This window comes from Micromonas pusilla (assembly GCF_000151265.4).
Source record: "Micromonas pusilla CCMP1545 genomic scaffold MICPUCscaffold_12, whole genome shotgun sequence".
Taxonomy (NCBI): domain Eukaryota; kingdom Viridiplantae; phylum Chlorophyta; class Mamiellophyceae; order Mamiellales; family Mamiellaceae; genus Micromonas; species Micromonas pusilla.
This window is the reverse complement of record NW_003315893.1, coordinates 624,499-640,289: the sequence shown is the minus strand read 5'-3', so window position 1 is coordinate 640,289 and position 15,791 is coordinate 624,499. Positions and strand designations below refer to the sequence as shown.

General features: G+C 68.8%; 8 protein-coding genes across 8 annotated transcripts; 4 read left to right on the top strand and 4 right to left on the bottom strand.

Annotated features, from left to right (window-relative positions):
• On the bottom strand, positions 1-1,401 carry MICPUCDRAFT_48592 (uncharacterized protein). Its single transcript, XM_003062375.1, has 3 exons — positions 1,320-1,401; positions 1,094-1,153; positions 1-915 (listed from the first exon to the last, which is right to left on the bottom strand). Exons 1-3 carry the CDS (start codon positions 1,356-1,358, stop codon positions 250-252), a joined length of 765 nt encoding a protein of 254 aa, XP_003062421.1. The 5' UTR covers positions 1,359-1,401; the 3' UTR covers positions 1-249.
• Positions 1,402-1,672: 271 nt separating this feature from the next.
• MICPUCDRAFT_52271 (uncharacterized protein) lies at positions 1,673-2,008 on the top strand (the record flags this gene model as incomplete). Its single annotated transcript, XM_003062615.1, has 1 exon — positions 1,673-2,008. One exon carries the CDS (start codon positions 1,673-1,675, stop codon positions 2,006-2,008), a length of 336 nt encoding a protein of 111 aa, XP_003062661.1.
• A 250-nt stretch (positions 2,009-2,258) lies between these two features.
• MICPUCDRAFT_48591 (uncharacterized protein) lies at positions 2,259-7,266 on the top strand (the record flags this gene model as incomplete). The annotated part of the gene is made up of 2 exons (XM_003062614.1): positions 2,259-5,818; positions 6,240-7,266. 2 exons carry the CDS (start codon positions 2,259-2,261, stop codon positions 7,153-7,155), a joined length of 4,476 nt encoding a protein of 1,491 aa, XP_003062660.1. The 3' UTR covers positions 7,156-7,266.
• On the bottom strand, positions 7,264-9,994 carry MICPUCDRAFT_52269 (uncharacterized protein; the record flags this gene model as incomplete). The annotated part of the gene is made up of 4 exons (XM_003062374.1): positions 7,264-7,821; positions 8,016-8,659; positions 8,791-9,262; positions 9,407-9,994. The coding sequence occupies 4 exons, from the start codon at positions 9,992-9,994 to the stop codon at positions 7,264-7,266; spliced, it is 2,262 nt and encodes a 753-aa protein (XP_003062420.1).
• A 461-nt stretch (positions 9,995-10,455) lies between these two features.
• On the top strand, positions 10,456-11,233 carry MICPUCDRAFT_11257 (uncharacterized protein; the record flags this gene model as incomplete). The annotated part of the gene is made up of 2 exons (XM_003062613.1): positions 10,456-10,882; positions 10,989-11,233. Coding segments are annotated over 2 exons (672 nt in total), but the record flags the coding sequence as incomplete, so codon positions are not given.
• Positions 11,234-11,486: 253 nt separating this feature from the next.
• MICPUCDRAFT_48590 (uncharacterized protein) lies at positions 11,487-13,271 on the bottom strand. The gene is made up of 2 exons (XM_003062373.1): positions 13,167-13,271; positions 11,487-13,004 (listed from the first exon to the last, which is right to left on the bottom strand). The coding sequence occupies exons 1-2, from the start codon at positions 13,236-13,238 to the stop codon at positions 11,700-11,702; spliced, it is 1,377 nt and encodes a 458-aa protein (XP_003062419.1). The 5' UTR covers positions 13,239-13,271; the 3' UTR covers positions 11,487-11,699.
• A 319-nt stretch (positions 13,272-13,590) lies between these two features.
• MICPUCDRAFT_35919 (uncharacterized protein) lies at positions 13,591-14,457 on the top strand (the record flags this gene model as incomplete). The annotated part of the gene is made up of 2 exons (XM_003062612.1): positions 13,591-14,010; positions 14,131-14,457. 2 exons carry the CDS (start codon positions 13,591-13,593, stop codon positions 14,455-14,457), a joined length of 747 nt encoding a protein of 248 aa, XP_003062658.1.
• Positions 14,458-14,580: 123 nt separating this feature from the next.
• On the bottom strand, positions 14,581-15,672 carry MICPUCDRAFT_42245 (uncharacterized protein; the record flags this gene model as incomplete). The annotated part of the gene is made up of 1 exon (XM_003062372.1): positions 14,581-15,672. The coding sequence occupies one exon, from the start codon at positions 15,670-15,672 to the stop codon at positions 14,581-14,583; it is 1,092 nt and encodes a 363-aa protein (XP_003062418.1).
• Positions 15,673-15,791: the final 119 nt, after the last annotated feature.

Below are 15,791 nucleotides of genomic sequence, written 5' to 3'. Positions count from 1 at the left end.
GAAAATCTCGTCTCGTGTGTCATTCATCTCTGAGATTTCGCGCGAACCGCCAAGCTAAAGCGAATCCCCGCGTCCTCCGCGATCGACCACGAAACAATCGTCGCGCGCGCGACGATCGTCTGCGTCTCGTCGCCCGCGCGGCGCCGCGTTTCCCCCGGTCGGGAGTCGCGGCGTCGGTCATTTTTTATTTACGAGTATTTACCGTCATCGATCGTCTCTTCGCGAACTCACGCGTTCGTCGCGTCGCGTTCACGCGGACCAGTCGATCCAGTCGGTGTCGTCCTTCCAGTCCGGGTACTGGAACGCGTCCTGGTTTTGGAACGACGCCCCGGTCGCGTGCACGCCGCATCCGTCCGCGCCGTGCTGGTACTCCTCCTGGAAATCCCCCGGCAAGTTGCGACGACGCAACTTCGCGTCCCAGGTGCGGTTCCACATGTTGTACCCGCCGCGGAGGCCGACGATGTTCACGTAGCCAGCCTCGTCCAGCGCCTCGAGCGCCTGAATCGCGCGGTTGCGGCCGTCCGAGCAACAGATGATGATCTTCGCGTTCGTGTCCGGGAAGATCTTCTTCACCTGGTTCATGAAGTCGCGGTTGGGCTGCTGGTCTTTGACAACCTTCTTCCCCGCGTCCGAATCGTACTGCGCCCTCGCGTTGATGAGCGGCACCGTGTAGATCTTCGCGCCGGACTTGTGGTCGGACGGGAGCTCCCTGGGGAAGTTCCCAACGGAGTCGATCTCCCACTCGGAGCGAATGTCCAGGATGTTGTACCCGAGTTCGCTGAACAGGCAGCGCGCTTCTTCCCAGTTCGCGATCCCCTTCTCCGGGTAATCCGACGCGATCTGCTCGATGTAAGCCGTCTCCCCGGGGAAGTAGAGCGCCGCGCGCGCGGCGACGGTCACGCCGCGGCGGGCGCGCTGCGGGTGGAGGGAGTGGATGAACGAAGGAAGGGGGAACGGACGACGTCAGCGGCGCGAGCGAGCGAGCGACGACCACGACGGAAGACGCTCGAAAGAAAGATTCTTTCTTCGCGACGCGATAGGTTTAGGTCGCGGCGGTTCGCGCGCCGGCGAGCGCGACGGTGACGACGCGCACCGTGGGCTTGATGGCGAGGGCCGCGCGGGAGGGCGCGATCGCCTTGGTGGAGCGGACCACCTGTAGATCGAGACGGAGAATACGGAATGGGGGAGGGCGTCAGCGCCGAGGCTCGGCGACGCGCGCGCGACGCGGAGGCGGGTCCGAAAGATCACGTGCGAGCGCGAAGAATGCTCGCTCGGATCGCGGGCGGAGGCGACTCCCGCGCGCGAGGGAGGGGACGCACCTGGGGCGCGACGGACGCGGAGGAAGCGATGGCAGCCATAGTGATCGAAGGTGACGACGCGAGGTTGATCGGTCGGTGCGCTGGTATGGTGTGACGGCGACGCGACGCGAGCGGCGCGGTCGCGCTGCTGACACGGCAATCCGCAGATAACGTTGTTGGTTAGGGGCGGCCAGCTGCCACTTGTCCGTCGGTTTCAAACGAGTCGGGTCAACTCGAAGTGAACCCGCGTCTTCCCGATGGGGGAATTTTCATCGGAATTTTCATCGGTGATTCCTTTTTTCAGCTCGCAGTGCTGCCGGCGCACTCATTCGTTGTTATTATCAGCGTGAGCAGCCGCAGCGGCGCAGGGAAGGATGCCCTCCCGACGGACCGCGCTGCCGTTGGACGACTCCGCGCTCGAGTCCGCGAGGGAGGCGCGACGGAAGAAGCTCTGCGAGCTCCAGGTCCGTCGCGCGTCTCGGTGCCCGACGAGCGTCGTTCGTTCGTCCTCGCGCGCGAATGCGATCTCGCACGTCTCACCCCGTCGCGCCTCCGTCGCTCGTCTCGTCTCCCCGCAGCAATACGTCCTCGCGTCGATCATCATATCGTCGGTGTTCTACGTCATCTTCGCGTCCGCGTGGCACATGGCCACGAGCGACAGACCGCCAGCGTACAAGCCGCGGCCGTACTTGGGATTCGGCGGGAACTGAGGCGCGTTCTATGCACTGGTCCCCATACGACCGCGTCGGCGTGGTGGACGCCGATCCTTAAGGACTTTGCCCGTCGCATCTCTCCGCTCATCCCTCGCTTTCAATCCCCGCCCTCGACGCCTTTCAACTCCACCTGACGCCTTTGAACTCCACCCCGACGTTCGCTTATATAGAACGCCCCTGACCTCGAGATCGACGACGACGGAGAGGAGGAGGCGAGAGTAGTCCACTACTAGCTAGAGAAGACATCATGCCGAAGCAGAGCGCCGCGGAGGAGACTTTGCGCGCGGTGCTGACGCCGCTGCTCCCGCCCGGGGTCGTGATCACGCACGTCACGAGCCACGGCGCCGCGAGGTTAGAGGACGTGAACGACGAGTCACCGCTCGGGGGGATCCCGACGGAGGTGTCGGCGTCGGCGTGGAGCGAAGGCGAAGACGGCGGCGCGGCGGCTGATGCGGCGGCGCCGGAGGCGAGCTCGGCCGACGCCGCGCCGACGCGCTCGTTGGCCGCGTACCTCGCGGAGCTGAGCGCGGACGACGGCGACGACGGCGACGGCGACGGCGTGGTGGCGTTGTTCGACCACCAGTCCTTGGATTGGCCCGGCGTCGACGCGTATCGAGCCCCGCCCCAGGACGCGGCTGCGCTCAGGCCTGACGCGGCGGCGGCGCGGCTGCGCGCGTTCGCGCCGGCGGTCGCGCGACCCTCGCGCGCGACCCCGGACGCGATGAAGCGCGCGCTCGAGCTCGCGGCGCGCTCGACCTGCTCCGGCGTCGTCGCCGCGCTCGTGGCGCCGTCGCCCGGGCCAGACGACGCGTCAAAGTTTTTCCTTCTCGCGGTCTCCGCTGCGCCGCCGTCGCGGGTAGACCTTCGCGCGCTGCTTCGACACTCCCCTCGCGCGCTCGACCTCGAGTCGTCGCGGCAATTGGTGTGCTATCAGCTCGCGCGAGAGCTCGCGCGCGCGCACGCGAGCGGGTTCGCGCTCGCGCCTCACGGCGGGTTGGACGCGAGAGACGCGTGGGTCGAAGGCGCGCCGCGGAGCCCGATCGTTCGCGTCGCGGCGGCGCGGTCCTCCTTTCGGTGCTCCTCTTCCTCCTGTTCCGACGCCGACGCCGTGCGGGAGGCGACGATCGCGTGGCGCGCCGGCGTGTTGAGCAACCTGGACTACCTTCTCGAGCTGAACGCGCGCGCGGGTCGGACGCGCGGCGACCGCGCGTTCCACGCCGTCGTCCCTTGGGTCGTCGACTTCGTGAACGACCCTGATGAGGCGACCGACGAGGCGCGTACCTCCTCCTCCTCCTCCTCCTCCTCCACGTCCACGTCCACGTCGTCCCCGCTCGGACGCTGGCGCGACCTCACGAAGACGAAGTGGCGGCTGTGCAAGGGCGACGCGCAGCTCGATCACGCGTTCGAGCACTCCGATCACCACGTCTCGGACGACTGCCTCTCCGAGCTCGCGGTGTGCGTCTACAAGAGCAGGGTTCTACCCCTCTCTGTGTTGCGTCGTACGGTGCGTAAGAACTTCGTCGCGGACGAGTACCCTCGGACGATCGCGCGCGTGTTCGAGTGGTCCCCGGACGAGTGCGTCCCGGAGTTTTACGACGACGCGAGCGTGTTTAAGAGCGCGCACCCCGAGGACGTCGGCCTGCGCGACCTGGAGGTGCCGAGCGGGTGCGACTCCCCCGAAGATTTTGTGGCGAAGCACCGCGCCGCGCTCGAATCCGACGTCGTCTCGAGAGGACTCCCCGCGTGGATCGACCTCACGTTCGGCGTCGCGCTGCGAGGCGAGGACGCGATCAGGGCGAAGAACGTCATGGTCGAGCCCGCGGACGTCACCGCGCCGAGGGGGTTCGGACGGGTCGCGTTGTTTCGAACGCCGCACCCGGCGCGAGGGCTCGCGGCGCCTCGGTTGTTAGTACCCGATCGGTCGCCGTCGCCGCCGCGGTCGTCGATCGACGCGGACGAGGACCCCACGCGACGCGCGTCGCACTCGTCGCTGCTCGGCGACGACCGCATACCGTTATTGACGATCGCGCCCGCGGACGTGCTCGAGGCGCTCGATCCGCCGCCGCCGCCGCCGGCGGCGACGGAGCGAGAGACGCGCGCGCGGACGCTTCGCGACGCGGCGCGGGAAGACGTCCGCGCCCTCGGCCGCGTCTTCGCCGCGGTGTACGCGCGCGACGTCGCCGTCCTGGACATGCCGATTACCGAGGTGGAGAAATCCGTCGTGCCGTCGCTGCCGCTGGTCGTCCGCGCGACGGTCGCGTCGATGACGTCGACGCGCGCGTCGGGGGGCGCGCCGACGGCGGCGGCGGTGCGCGATTCCACGCTCTTTCCGCGACGCGTCCGCGTCGCCGCCGACGCGCTGGCGACGATACGCGCGGCGCGCGCGGGGATCCCTCGCGCGACCGCCGCGGCAGCGGCGCTGCGGAACGGCGCCGCGACTTGCGGCGTCGAAGCCGCGGAGCTCATCGCGCCGGCGGCGATTCGCGCCGTCGCGGACGCGCTGTCGCCGGTGGGCGCCGTCGCCGGGGAGATTTTGTCGCTCGTCGCGAGGCGCGCGCCCGCGGAGGTCTCGACGACGCTCCTCGCGCCGTGCATCGCGGACGTCCTCGCGCTGGGGAGCGTCGGCGGCGGCGGGGGCGGCGGCGGTCGCGGAGAGACCGCGGACGACGCCGACGCGGAAGAAGACGCCGCGGACGCCGCGCGCGCGTCCGCGCTCGCGGACGACGTCCTCCGTCCCGTTCAAAGGGCGCTCGGCGCGGCGAGTTTCCGGCTCGAGGTGGTTCCGCTGCTCGTGCGGTGCGTCGTCTCGCGCGCGGCGAGCGCGCGCGTCGGCGCGGCCGCGTGCGCCGCGCTCGCGTCGCTCGCGTCGAGAGAGCCCCTCCCCGTCGCCCTGCGCGTGATCGTCCGTCCGCTGCTGAAGGCGACGTCGCGGCGTCCTTCGAAGACGGACGGCGGCGGCGGCGGCGGCGGCGGCGGCGGCGGCGGCGGCCCCGCCCCCGACTCCGCGAGCGAGCGCGCCGCCGTCGCCTTGACGTCGATCGCCGAGGCGTTGGGCCCGAGCGTCACCGCGCGGCACGTGCTGCCCGCGCTGGTCGCGACGGTCTTCAAGCCGACCCGCGGCGGCGGCGACGTAGACGACGTCGCGATGACGCTGTACGCCAGCCTCGGGGACGTCGTCGGTCTGGGGAGATTGCGCGACGTCGTGCGCGACGCGTCCGCCGTCGAGGCGTCGCTCATCTCCGAGCGGCGGTGGAAGCCGTCGAGGGAGGCGCTCGCCGCGGGAACGCCGTGGGAACAACGCGAGGACGCGGCGGCGAGCGGCGCCGCGCAGCACGGCGGCGGCGGCGATCGATTCGGAGGGCTCGTCGGTCGCGGGCTGAACGGTCTCCGCGACCGGCTCAAGGAGGGATGGCAAGGGCTGGGGGATTCTTCGGATCGCGTCGCGACGGCGGCGGCGGCGGCGGCGGCGGCGGCGCCGGCGCGCGACGACGCCGACGCCGACGCCGACGCCGACGACGAATACGACGACGCGCACGACGCGCGCGCGCCGTGGGGATGGCTTCCCCGCGTCGGGTACTCCCCCGCGGACGACTCCGAAGCGCCGTGGGAGTTGCGACTGGAAACGTTGACGTCTTGGCGCGCGCACCGCGAGCGATGCGCGTTCGTCGCCGCGTCCGACGACGAAAGTTATCTCCTCACCGGCGGCGGCGATGGCGTCGTCCGCGTGTGGTCGACGGGCGGGACGACGAGCGGCGGTCCGATCGCCTCGCACGACACGCACGGACCGTTCACGCCGACGTGCGCGACGTTTTTGGGGGGCGCTAAGGTGCGTTCTATACACTGGTCCCCACACGACCGCGTCGGCGTGGTGAACGCCGATCCTTAAGGACTTTGCCCGGCGCATCTCTCCGCCCACCCGTCGCTTTCAATCCCCGAGCTCTGTGCCTTTCAACTCCAACTGACGCCTTTCAACTCCACCCCGACGTTCGCTTGTATAGAACGGCGCTAATAACCGCGCGGCGTCGTGCGACGACGGCGGGAACGCGCACGTCTGGCGCGCGGACACCGGATGCGAGCTGGCGCGGATGCGGGAGCCGGGGAACGACGGCGTCTCGCGCGCGCGCGTCGCGGCGGCTAATGCGGCGGCGGCGATGGCGATGTCGATGCCGCCATCGCCGCGCGGCGGGGGGTTCAGATCGGCGTCGAATTCGTCCCCGTCGTCGCCGAGCGCGGGCGCGGGCGCGGTCGGCGAGCGGTTTTCGCGGTCGCCGTCGTTCGACGACGCGTCGCCGTCCGCGAAACGCGACGGCGCCGACTCGCGTCGCGTCTCCTTCGAAACGACGAGAGAAAGACCACCGTTGTCGACCGCTCGTGTTGTCGGCTTCACGTGCCTCTCCGCGACGTCGTCGTCGTCCTCGATCGTGATGGGGACCGCGGACGGTCGCCTGCGATTCGCGGACGCCGAAGTCGGGACACTGGGCGCGTCGTGGCGATGCGCGCCGCGCGCCTCCTCCTCCTCCTCCTCCGACGCGACGGCGACATCGACGGGCGGCGGGATACGATCCGTGGCGCAGATGCAGTCGTGGATCGTCGCCGGCACCGGGGACGGGCACGTGAGCTTCCTGGACGCGAAGGGCGGGAGGCTCATCGCGGGGTTTCCCGCGCACGACAGCGCGGTGACGTCGCTCGCGAGCGGCGGAATAGGCGGCGGCGGCGAGGGCGGCGGCGGGCACGGGCACCGCCTCGTGACCGCTTCGGACGATAAGACGATCGCGGTGTGGGACGTTCGGAAACTCACGAGCTCGATGACGACCGGCGGCGGGTACCGCGCGGCGTTGCTGGCGTCGTTCGTGGGGCACAAGGACGCCGTGGGCGGCGTCGCGCTGCGCGAGAACGACGCGTTCACCGTGGGGGGCGCCAAGGTTGCCGTGTTTTCTCTCGACGCGCGCGGCGGCGGCGGCGGCGGCGGCGGGGGACGAGGGTCGTGGACGTCGTCGAAGCAGACGCACATCACGCCATTACGTCTGCGCGGTCGCGCGACCGGCGCGGAAGAGACGGTCGGGCTTTCCTCTATCGCGGTGTTGCCGCAGTCGAGGCTCTTCGTCGTCGGCGCGGACGACGGCGCCGTGAAAATCTGTCGCTGATGCGTTTTTCTCTCGGAGCCGAGGCGTCGTCGCGTCGCGGAATAGCACATAGCACTCATCACATCACGTAGCGAGTATCTTTCATTATAAGGTGATGATTATCGAGTCTCACCACCGCACGTCGCATCGCGCGCCCGTCCTCGCGTCGACGCCGCGCCCCGTGAGCTCGCACGCGCACCCGTCCCCGCCCTTCCACTTCCCGTCGCCGTCGCAGCACTTCCGCGCGTCGACGCCGTCCCAAGTGAACACGTCGGAAGCGCCTTTGAACTTCCCGGTCGGATCCAACGCGTTCACCGCGCACCCGAACTCGCACCACGAGTCGCCGTACTCTCTCGCGCCGTCGAAGCATCCTTTCTCCGGCCACCCAGCCTTACCCCAGTGCAGGCGGCCGCGGCAGTCGCCGCCGCGAAGGATCGACATCGCGTCTAGAAACTCCACGTTGACGCCCTCGGGCGCCGTCGCGTGCCGCTTGAAGTCCTCGATGTTGACGTACACGCACGCGCCCGCGGCGTTCGCGTTCGCGGGTGATAACAGCGCGGTCTCGGGTTTCATGAAGCGAACTAGCCCTTGCGATCGAAATCCGCGCGAGAGCCCGCTGGGACCGATGGCGTCGGCGAGCGACTCGAAGCACGCGCCCGCGCGCGCCAGCGGGACGCACACTTCATACTGATGGTCACGTCGGGGTGAAGTTGAAAGGCGTCAGAAGCGGAGTCGTGAGGCATCTCGGTGCGGTGTGTCGGGATCGACACCGAGGGGTGGGCGGAGAGAAACGAACGAACGCCGGGAAAAGGAAGCCTCTTAAGGAACGGCGTTCACCACGCGAACGCGGTCGTATGGGGACCAGTATGAGAAGGACGCACCTGATCGTACCCGAACTCGTCGTGCGCGTCGTACTGCTCCTCGCTCATCGTGAGGTACGCGTCTCGAGCGTCGTAAACGCCGCTCTCGACGTTGACGCTCGTGCTTCGCTCCCACTGTCTCGCCCAGAACTGCGCGAGGCCGTTGTCGCCCATGATGCGGAATCGTTCGGTGACGTCGCGCGGCGCGTCCGGCGGCTGCGCTTTGACGATGTCGCGGAGGTCGGCTGGGAGGTTCGCCGGTAACGTCCGTCTCTCGTCCGTCACGGAATCCCAGCCGAAATCGCCGCGACCGGGCATGGCGCCGCCGAGTAAGTTACGACGCCGTCGGCCGCCGGTCGCGCGGCCGAGCCTCGACGGGGTCACGCCTCGCGGCAGCGCGTCCAGGTGCGAAAAGTCCACGCGAACGACTTTGTTCAGAGGGAAAAACCAAAAAAACTGCGTCTCGTCGAGGCCTCTCACGGCGTCGTCGTCCATCGCGCACGCCCACGCGCTCTCCGCGTCGTCGCCGTGCTTCCTCTCGCACCGCCGCATCGCGTTCGACGCGGCGACGATCGCGCGCACGAGGTCGTCCGGGGACATCGTCCGCGACGTTTTACGCACCGGCGCGTTTGGAACGATCCGCAGCGTGACGTCGACGACGGCGCCTACGTCGGGGTGGAGTTGAAAGGCGTCAGTGGCGGAGTTGAAAGGCGTCGAGGGCGGGGATTGAAACCGAGGGATGGGCGTAGAGAGACGCCGGCAAAAGTCCTTAAGGAACGGCGTTCACCACGCCGACGGGGTCGTATGGGGACCAGTGTGAGATGGGACGCGCCTAGGGCGCCGACGTTGGCGCGCAACGCGTCGAAGCGCCACCCCGGGGTCGTCCGCTCGTCGAACGACGCGACCGTGCCGTTCGCGAGGACGATCGTGAGCCCGACGAGCTGCGAGGATAGAGACCCGTGCGTGAGCGAGCTGCCGTGCGTCGCCGTCGCGACGGCGCCGCCGACGGTTTGATCGATGAACCACGGCACCGCGGGGAGGGTGTACCCGTCGGACCGCGACAGAAAGGCGTTACTTTGACCGTTACTACTTTGGAGTGCATCGCCGTCGCCGTCGCTGTCGCCGTCGCCGTCGTACGACGCGAGGTAGTCGAGGAGGTGGCGGAGTTTCACCCCCGCGTCGACTCTCACGGTCGCGTCCGCGAGAGAGACGATCGAGCGTTCCGCGACGGGAATCGTCGTCGGGTCGCGTCTTCTCCCCCCTCCTCCCTCAGGGCCGTTCCATACGAGCGAACGTCGGGGTGGAGTTCATAGGCGTCAGAAGCGGAGTTGAAAGGCGCCGAGGGCGGGTATTGAACGCGAGGGGTGGGCGGAGAGACACGCCGGCAAAAGTCCTTAAGGATCGGCGTTCACCACGCCGACGCGGTCGTATGGGAACCAGTGTATAGAACGCGCCTCATCCTGTTTCACGGAGCGCGTCGCGGTCGTCACGACGTCGACCGAGCTCGCGTCGGACCCGGCGCAGAACAGACCGGCGTGCCAGCTGTGCCCGACGCCGACGGCGCGGACGCGCGCGAAGGCGGCGATCACCGACGCCGTCTCCGCCGGCGTCGCCGGCGTCGCCATGAGGACGTCGCGCGAACACGCGTGCTTGCCCTGGAAGTTGGACAAGTCCCTTCCCGCGTCGTTCAGCTCCGCGGTGACCGCTTTCCACGGCCCGAGCGAGAAGAGCAGTCCCCAGAGCATCGAGAACAGCAGCGGGCGCGGCGCGGTCGTGAAGCGCGTCCCGTCGTCGGCGCGGCGGCGGCGGGGCGCGCGCGGCGTCGGCGTCTTGGACTCGTCGTCGTGGAGAGGGTCGTTCGACGCGCACGAGCTCTGCGCGTCGTGCGTCGCGTCCTCCTCTTCGACGACGGCGTCCGCGACGCCGTGCACGAGCGCGGGGACGCACCTGTTCGCGAGGTCGTCGTCGTCGTCGTCGCCGTCCTTCGCGCGAGGCGTCATCGTCCTCGTCGTCGCGCCGCGCGCGCGCGAGTGACGCGTCGCGCGCCACGCGGACGCCTCCTGTCCGCGCGGTTCTGTTTTTATCTCTCTCGAGGCGACCGAGAACGGCGCCTCGTGCCGTCTCGGGAGCTCCGAGGAGCTTCCGTCTGTTTCGACGAGAGGGCGAGACGGGCCGTATCTCGCGTCGAGGCGATTTCTGCCTCTCGTCGCGCGCGCGCGACACGTCGCGCGCGTCCAGTCCGCTCGCGTCCCGCCCGCGTCCCTCACTACCGCACGCGCGCGCACGCCGTCGCCCTCGACCTCACCGCCCGCCCCGCTCTCGCCTCCGCGCGCACGCCTCCGCGACGATGATGCGCACCGCCTCGCTCTGCGACGCCGCCGCCGCCCCGCGCGTCTCCCGCGTCGCGCCCTCCTCCGCCGCGCGCGGCGCGCGCGTCGTCGCCAAGGCGACCACGACGGCCGGAAAGACGTTCGCCTCGCTCGCGGACGCGGTGAACGCCGGCGTCGTCCGCGGCGTCGGCCCGTTCCCGGACGGCGTCGACGCGTTCGGGTTCTTCAACGACATCAAGGAGACCGAGGCGCAGAGATACGCGGACGTGGAGATCACGCACGGGCGCGTCGCGATGCTCGCCGCGCTGGGGTTTCTCGTCGGCGAGTACGTCGAGGGGTCGTCCTTCCTCTTCGACGCGCAGGTCACCGGTCCGGCCATCAACCACTTTCAGCAAGTTCCGCCGCTGTTTTGGGGGCTCATCGGCGCCATCATCTTCGTCTCGGAGTCCTCGCGCGTGCAAAAGGCGTGGCAGTCGCCGTTCGACGCCGCGGAGCTGTTCCTCATGAACCCCGACCACGTCCCGGGGGACTACGGCTTCGACCCGCTCGGGCTGTCGGGTGCGTTCTGTATGGTAGACAAAATAAAATTTTTTCACCCGTCCTTCGGTTTCAACATTTGATCGCGACCCCGTTCAACTGACCGAAGAACGCCCTCCTTCATCAGCGGGGAAGGACGACGCGTGGCTCGCGGACATGAAGCTCAAGGAGCTGAACAACGGCCGGCTCGCCATGGTCTCGATCCTCGCTATGGTGATTCAGGAGCTCCGCACGGGGATTAACATCCTTCCCGCGGACTACGCGGAGTTTTTCGGCGGCACCGGGGCGCTGCAGACCCTCGAGGAGAAGTGCGCGGGGGCGCCGGACGAAGCCGCGTGCGCGAAAGCCTTCGAAGCCGCGGAGAGAGCCGCGGTGTTCGGCGGTGAGCAGGTCGTCGGGTTCCTGAACGCCGTGGACCTGGGCGTTACGATGTGATGGACGGATGCGAATGCGATGGACGACACGTGATGTGATGTCAGAGACGACTGATGATGCGATGACGTACGAGAACGGTACGATGACGACGGACGTTTCGCCCGAAGGGCTTTTGTTTGGCGCCGCGTGAAAACAAGACAAGAGAGAAAAATAAAACACGAAAGTTGGTCGTCGTCGCCGGCGTCGTTCGATACGTCATTCTAACCTTTCTTTACAACATGCAACGCGCGTCAAGTCAAAGATCCCCATTACAATCTCGTCCCGTCCCGTCCAACACGTACACATCCCTACCGCACCTCAATCGCCCGCTCTATTCAAAACGACCCCGACCCCTCCCTTCCTCGCTTCGTCTCGTCTCTCATTCGTCTTCTTCTCCCCGCCGCCCCGTCCCTCCGACGATCGATCACGTCTCCCTCCGCCCGTCGCCCTCCGGCGGCGTGTTCTTCCTCCCCGTCACCTCCGTGACGATGATCCCGTCCTGCTGATCCTCGTGCCGCAAGTTCGCCCCGTTGCTCCCGTCCTCGAACCGCTTGATGTACCTCCGGCTGAAGATGTCGATGTAATAACACGCCCCGTTCCAGATGCACGAGAGAAACGTGAGGCCCACCAACGCGGTGTGAAACGTCTTATATCGGTAGCACAGCGGTATCGGCAGGAACGTCGCGACGGTGTACGCGAGCTGAAGCGTCACGAATACCATCTTGGTCTTGATGCTGCTCGCGTCGAAGAGCTCGTCCACCTTGAAGAACCCCAACCGGCGACACGTCCGCAGCGTGCTCCTCGTCACCGCCAGCTTATAATCCCCGGCGAGCCACCTGAGCGACGTCACGAGCTCGGGGTCCTCGTCCAGCCGCTTCACGTCGTGCACTTCCGTCTTGAGCAGGTACGCCACCTGCCACGCGATGTACCCGAGCGTCGGCCAGAGGTAAAACTCGGTTAACATCTCTCGCGTCGACGTCATCGGCGTCGACAACTCGGCGACGCCGAGCCGATTGGCGTTCCCGCCGAGCAGTCCCGGCAACCGCGTCCCCAAGACCCTCTCGCTCCACGCCCCGATCGCGACCAGCGGGGACGCGTCTTGGCCGTACCATCGCGCGCAGTACGTCAGTATCGCGGGCGCGGTGTGTATGAACACGCTCTGCACTTTATCGTGCGAGTGAAACACGAGCGAGTTTCGCCACAGCGGGATGGCCCACAGGATGGGTCCGGTGGCGTACGCGAACGTCGTTCGAAACAGCCGCGCGCTCCCGGGGTTCACCAAGATCTGCGCGAAGCACACCGCGTTCGCGTAGTAACAGAAATCGATGAGGAAGTAGTGGTACTTCATCGCGGTATACGTCGCCACCCTGTTCGCGAAGACGAATGGCGCGACGACGAGGTAGTAGAGCCAAAAGAGCCCCGGTCGCGTCGTCGCGACGTGCTGCGTGAGCATCAGACCGAGGACGCCGCCGGTGAAGGATAGCTTGTCGATGAGCTGGATCGTTCGCGGGAGCTTGACGTACTCGCGGACGCGCGTCTCGCCGGTCGGGTCGCCGGTCACGCGCGCGCGGAGTCGGCGCTTGGCGGCGCGGCCGACGTTTTCGACCGGGCGTTTGAAAAATTGGCCGACGCCGCGGGCGTGGTGGGCGACGACGTGTCCGCGCGGGGAGCCGACGCCCTCGTCCGAGCTCGTCGTCGCGCCGTTCTCGTCGTCGTCGCTCAGCGCGTCCTGGGGATGGGCATCGCGGGGCGCGGGGGCGGGGAGGTGAGCGGCGTGGGGGGACGCGTCGGGGTGAGATTCGTTGGGTGCCGTGAACGCGGGCATTTACTAATTTGAAAGCCGTTTCGGACGTGGAGACGGCGCGCGCGAGGCGGGTTCGAGGACGCGCACCCGTCGGCGCATGCGGCGGACGAGGCCCGTGACCGCGGCGGTTGCCGCGGCGGCGGCGATGGGTGACGCCATCGCGCGTGGACGGCGGGGGAGCGCGGCAGCGCGTCGCCGAGTGGCCAGATTTCCGCCGGTCACGCGCTTCCGCGTCATCCTCGGAGCGGACGCGGACATCAGTGCACTCGCTTCCGACGCACCGCGACACTCTGCCGGTCGCGCGGCGCCCCGGGCGTCTTCCGTCCTCGGCATGCTCGCGAGGCGCGTCTCGGCCCATCCCTCGCCGCCCACTCGAGTTCTTCGTCTCGCGGCGAGAGCCTCGAACGCCGCGCGCGCGACCCTCCCTCGCGCGTCGCCGTCGCGTCGGACTCGGAGCGCGTCGTTCACGTCGGACGCCGTCGGAGGAGGAGAACGGATCGCTCGCGCCATCATGCCCGCCGCAGCCGCCGCGGAGGACGCCGCGCCCGCGTCCTCAACGGACGACGACGCCTCCTCGCGTACCTACGTCTGGTACGCGTGCTTCGGCTCGAACATCCTCCTCGAGCGGTTCGACTGCTACCTCAAGGGGGGGCGAATCGCGGGCATGGCCGCGGACATGCCGGGGGCGTCCGATCCGTCCCCGCCCGAGCGCTGGGCGACGTGGGAGTCGGTCCCGCATCGGCTCTTCTTCGCGCACTCCTCGCCGACGTGGAACGGCGGCGGCGTCGCGTTCGTGGACGTCGACGAACTCGCGGAGGAGGGCATGGGGACGACGTTCCGGCTGTACCGCGTCACGCTCGCGCAATTCAACAGCGTCCTCGCGCAGGAGAACGGGTTGGACGACGAGACGTTTCGCGCCGACCCGGCGTGCGTCCCGGTGACGCCGGAGGAGGCGGACGCGATGGCGTCGGCGTGGATCGACGCGAGCGGCGGCGACGTCCATGGACAAGCGCCTCAGGACATCCACGCCGGCGTCCTCGCGCGCCTGAAGAACCCTAACGATAACCTCCCTCCCGCGTCCGAACCCTACGTCGGCCCGAAGGGCTCGATGCGGTCGCCGTCGGAGCGGTGGTACGGGTACGTGCGGTGCGTCGGCGCGAGAGGCGGCGAGCCGGTGCTGACGTTCACGTGCCCGCCCTCCGAGCTCGCGAAGTTTCGGAGCGGGGAGATGGAGACGAACCCGCCGTGCGAGGCGTACGAGAGCGTCATCGCGCGAGGGTTGGCGCAGATCGGGTGGAGCGCGGAGGACGCGGGGGCGTACTTGAAGACACGAGCGAGCGCGCCGATGACGGCGGCGACGGGGGCGCCGTCGCGGTGACCGGACGGAGCCGGCCGGCGGGGGTCGTAAACGCAACGCGTGCCCCTATGGCGTTCGTTATGTTGGTTGTTATTCTAATGTATATCATCGTTATCATTCGAGTCGTCGATCATCGCGTCCACATCACGAACGCTCGGCCGCGTCGGTCCATTCCTTCGGCCACCACGACGGCGCCGACGCCGGCGTCTCGATCTCCACCTCGCCGCCCCCGTCGACGGTCGCCCACATCCTCGCGTCGGACCCGATCGCCGCCACCCGCATCATCGCTAACCCGACGTCGCCCTCGACCGCGACGACCTTGCCCACCCCTCCTCGCTCTCGCTTCGACCCCGAGGGCCCCGCCGCCGCGCTCGAGTGCACGGTCCCGCCGCTCGCGAGCGCCGCGGCGGCGTCCTCCGCGGAGCGAAACGCGATCGGCGCCAGACGCTTGCGAACGACGCCGACGAAGTGCGTCCGCGCGGTGAGCTCTTGCCCGATGTAACACCCTTTATCGAACGACACGCCGTGTAACCCCTCGAGGTTACACTCCAGCGGCAGCCGCGTCGCGAGCTCCGCGGTGCCCTCCGCGACGCCGCGGAGGTAGCGGTGGCGTCTATACGCCGCGTCGCCGCCGCCGTCGAACGGATCGATCGATCGAGATTCAGATTCAGACGTCGACGTCGACGCGTCGCCGCCGTCGCTTCCTCCGCTCCCTCCGCGCCCGCACGGCGACGCGCTGCCCAGCAACGCGGCGACCGCGGCCGCGGGCAGCACCCCCCTGCGTCCGAGCCCGACCCACCGCGGGTCCACGGGGAGGAACTGGAACCGCGCGGGGAGGACGCTAGTGCCGCGTCCTCCCTCCTCGCCATCATCGTCCGCCGCGGCGACGACGACCGCGTGGTCGTCGCCGACGTCGTCCAGCGTCACCGCCGCGCGCAGCCGCAGCTTCATCAGAAGCGCGAGCGCGGCGTCGAAGCCGTCGCTGGGGAGGTCCGCGAGCAGCGCGCCGGAAACGCCGCCCGCCGCGCTCATCATCTCGCGATGGAGAAAGACGTCGTGCTCGAGCCGCCCGTGCGCGTTCTGCAGCGCCGCGTACACCGGAGCCGCGCCGGGCGACGCGAGCGGTCGGACGTCGTTCGTGACGACGCGCTGCAGGAGCGACAGCGCGTCCTCGCCGCCGATGCGCAGGACGCGACGGGACGCGAGCGCGGCGCCGACGGCGAGGCGGCCCGTCATCAGGGAGGACGACGCGACGCGCGAGGAGGAAATGAACGACGTCGACGTTTCGCGGCGAGAGAGCTTCCATCGCGTCGCGTCGCGACGCCCCCGGCGCGCGCGAGCGAACGAACGAACGA

Coding starts and splice junctions, on each gene's coding strand:
- MICPUCDRAFT_48592 (XM_003062375.1), bottom strand. CDS start 1,358: ATGGCTGCCATCGCTTCCTCCGCGTCCGTCGCGCCCCAG. Junction 1,154..1,319: donor CCGCGTCCGTCGCGCCCCAG/GTGCGTCCCCTC, acceptor CTCGATCTACAG/GTGGTCCGCTCCACCAAGGC. Junction 916..1,093: donor CCCTCGCCATCAAGCCCACG/GTGCGCGTCGTC, acceptor CTCCACCCGCAG/CGCGCCCGCCGCGGCGTGAC.
- MICPUCDRAFT_48590 (XM_003062373.1), bottom strand. CDS start 13,238: ATGGCGTCACCCATCGCCGCCGCCGCGGCAACCGCCGCGGTCACGGGC. Junction 13,005..13,166: donor TCCGCCGCATGCGCCGACGG/GTGCGCGTCCTC, acceptor GCCCATCCCCAG/GACGCGCTGAGCGACGACGA.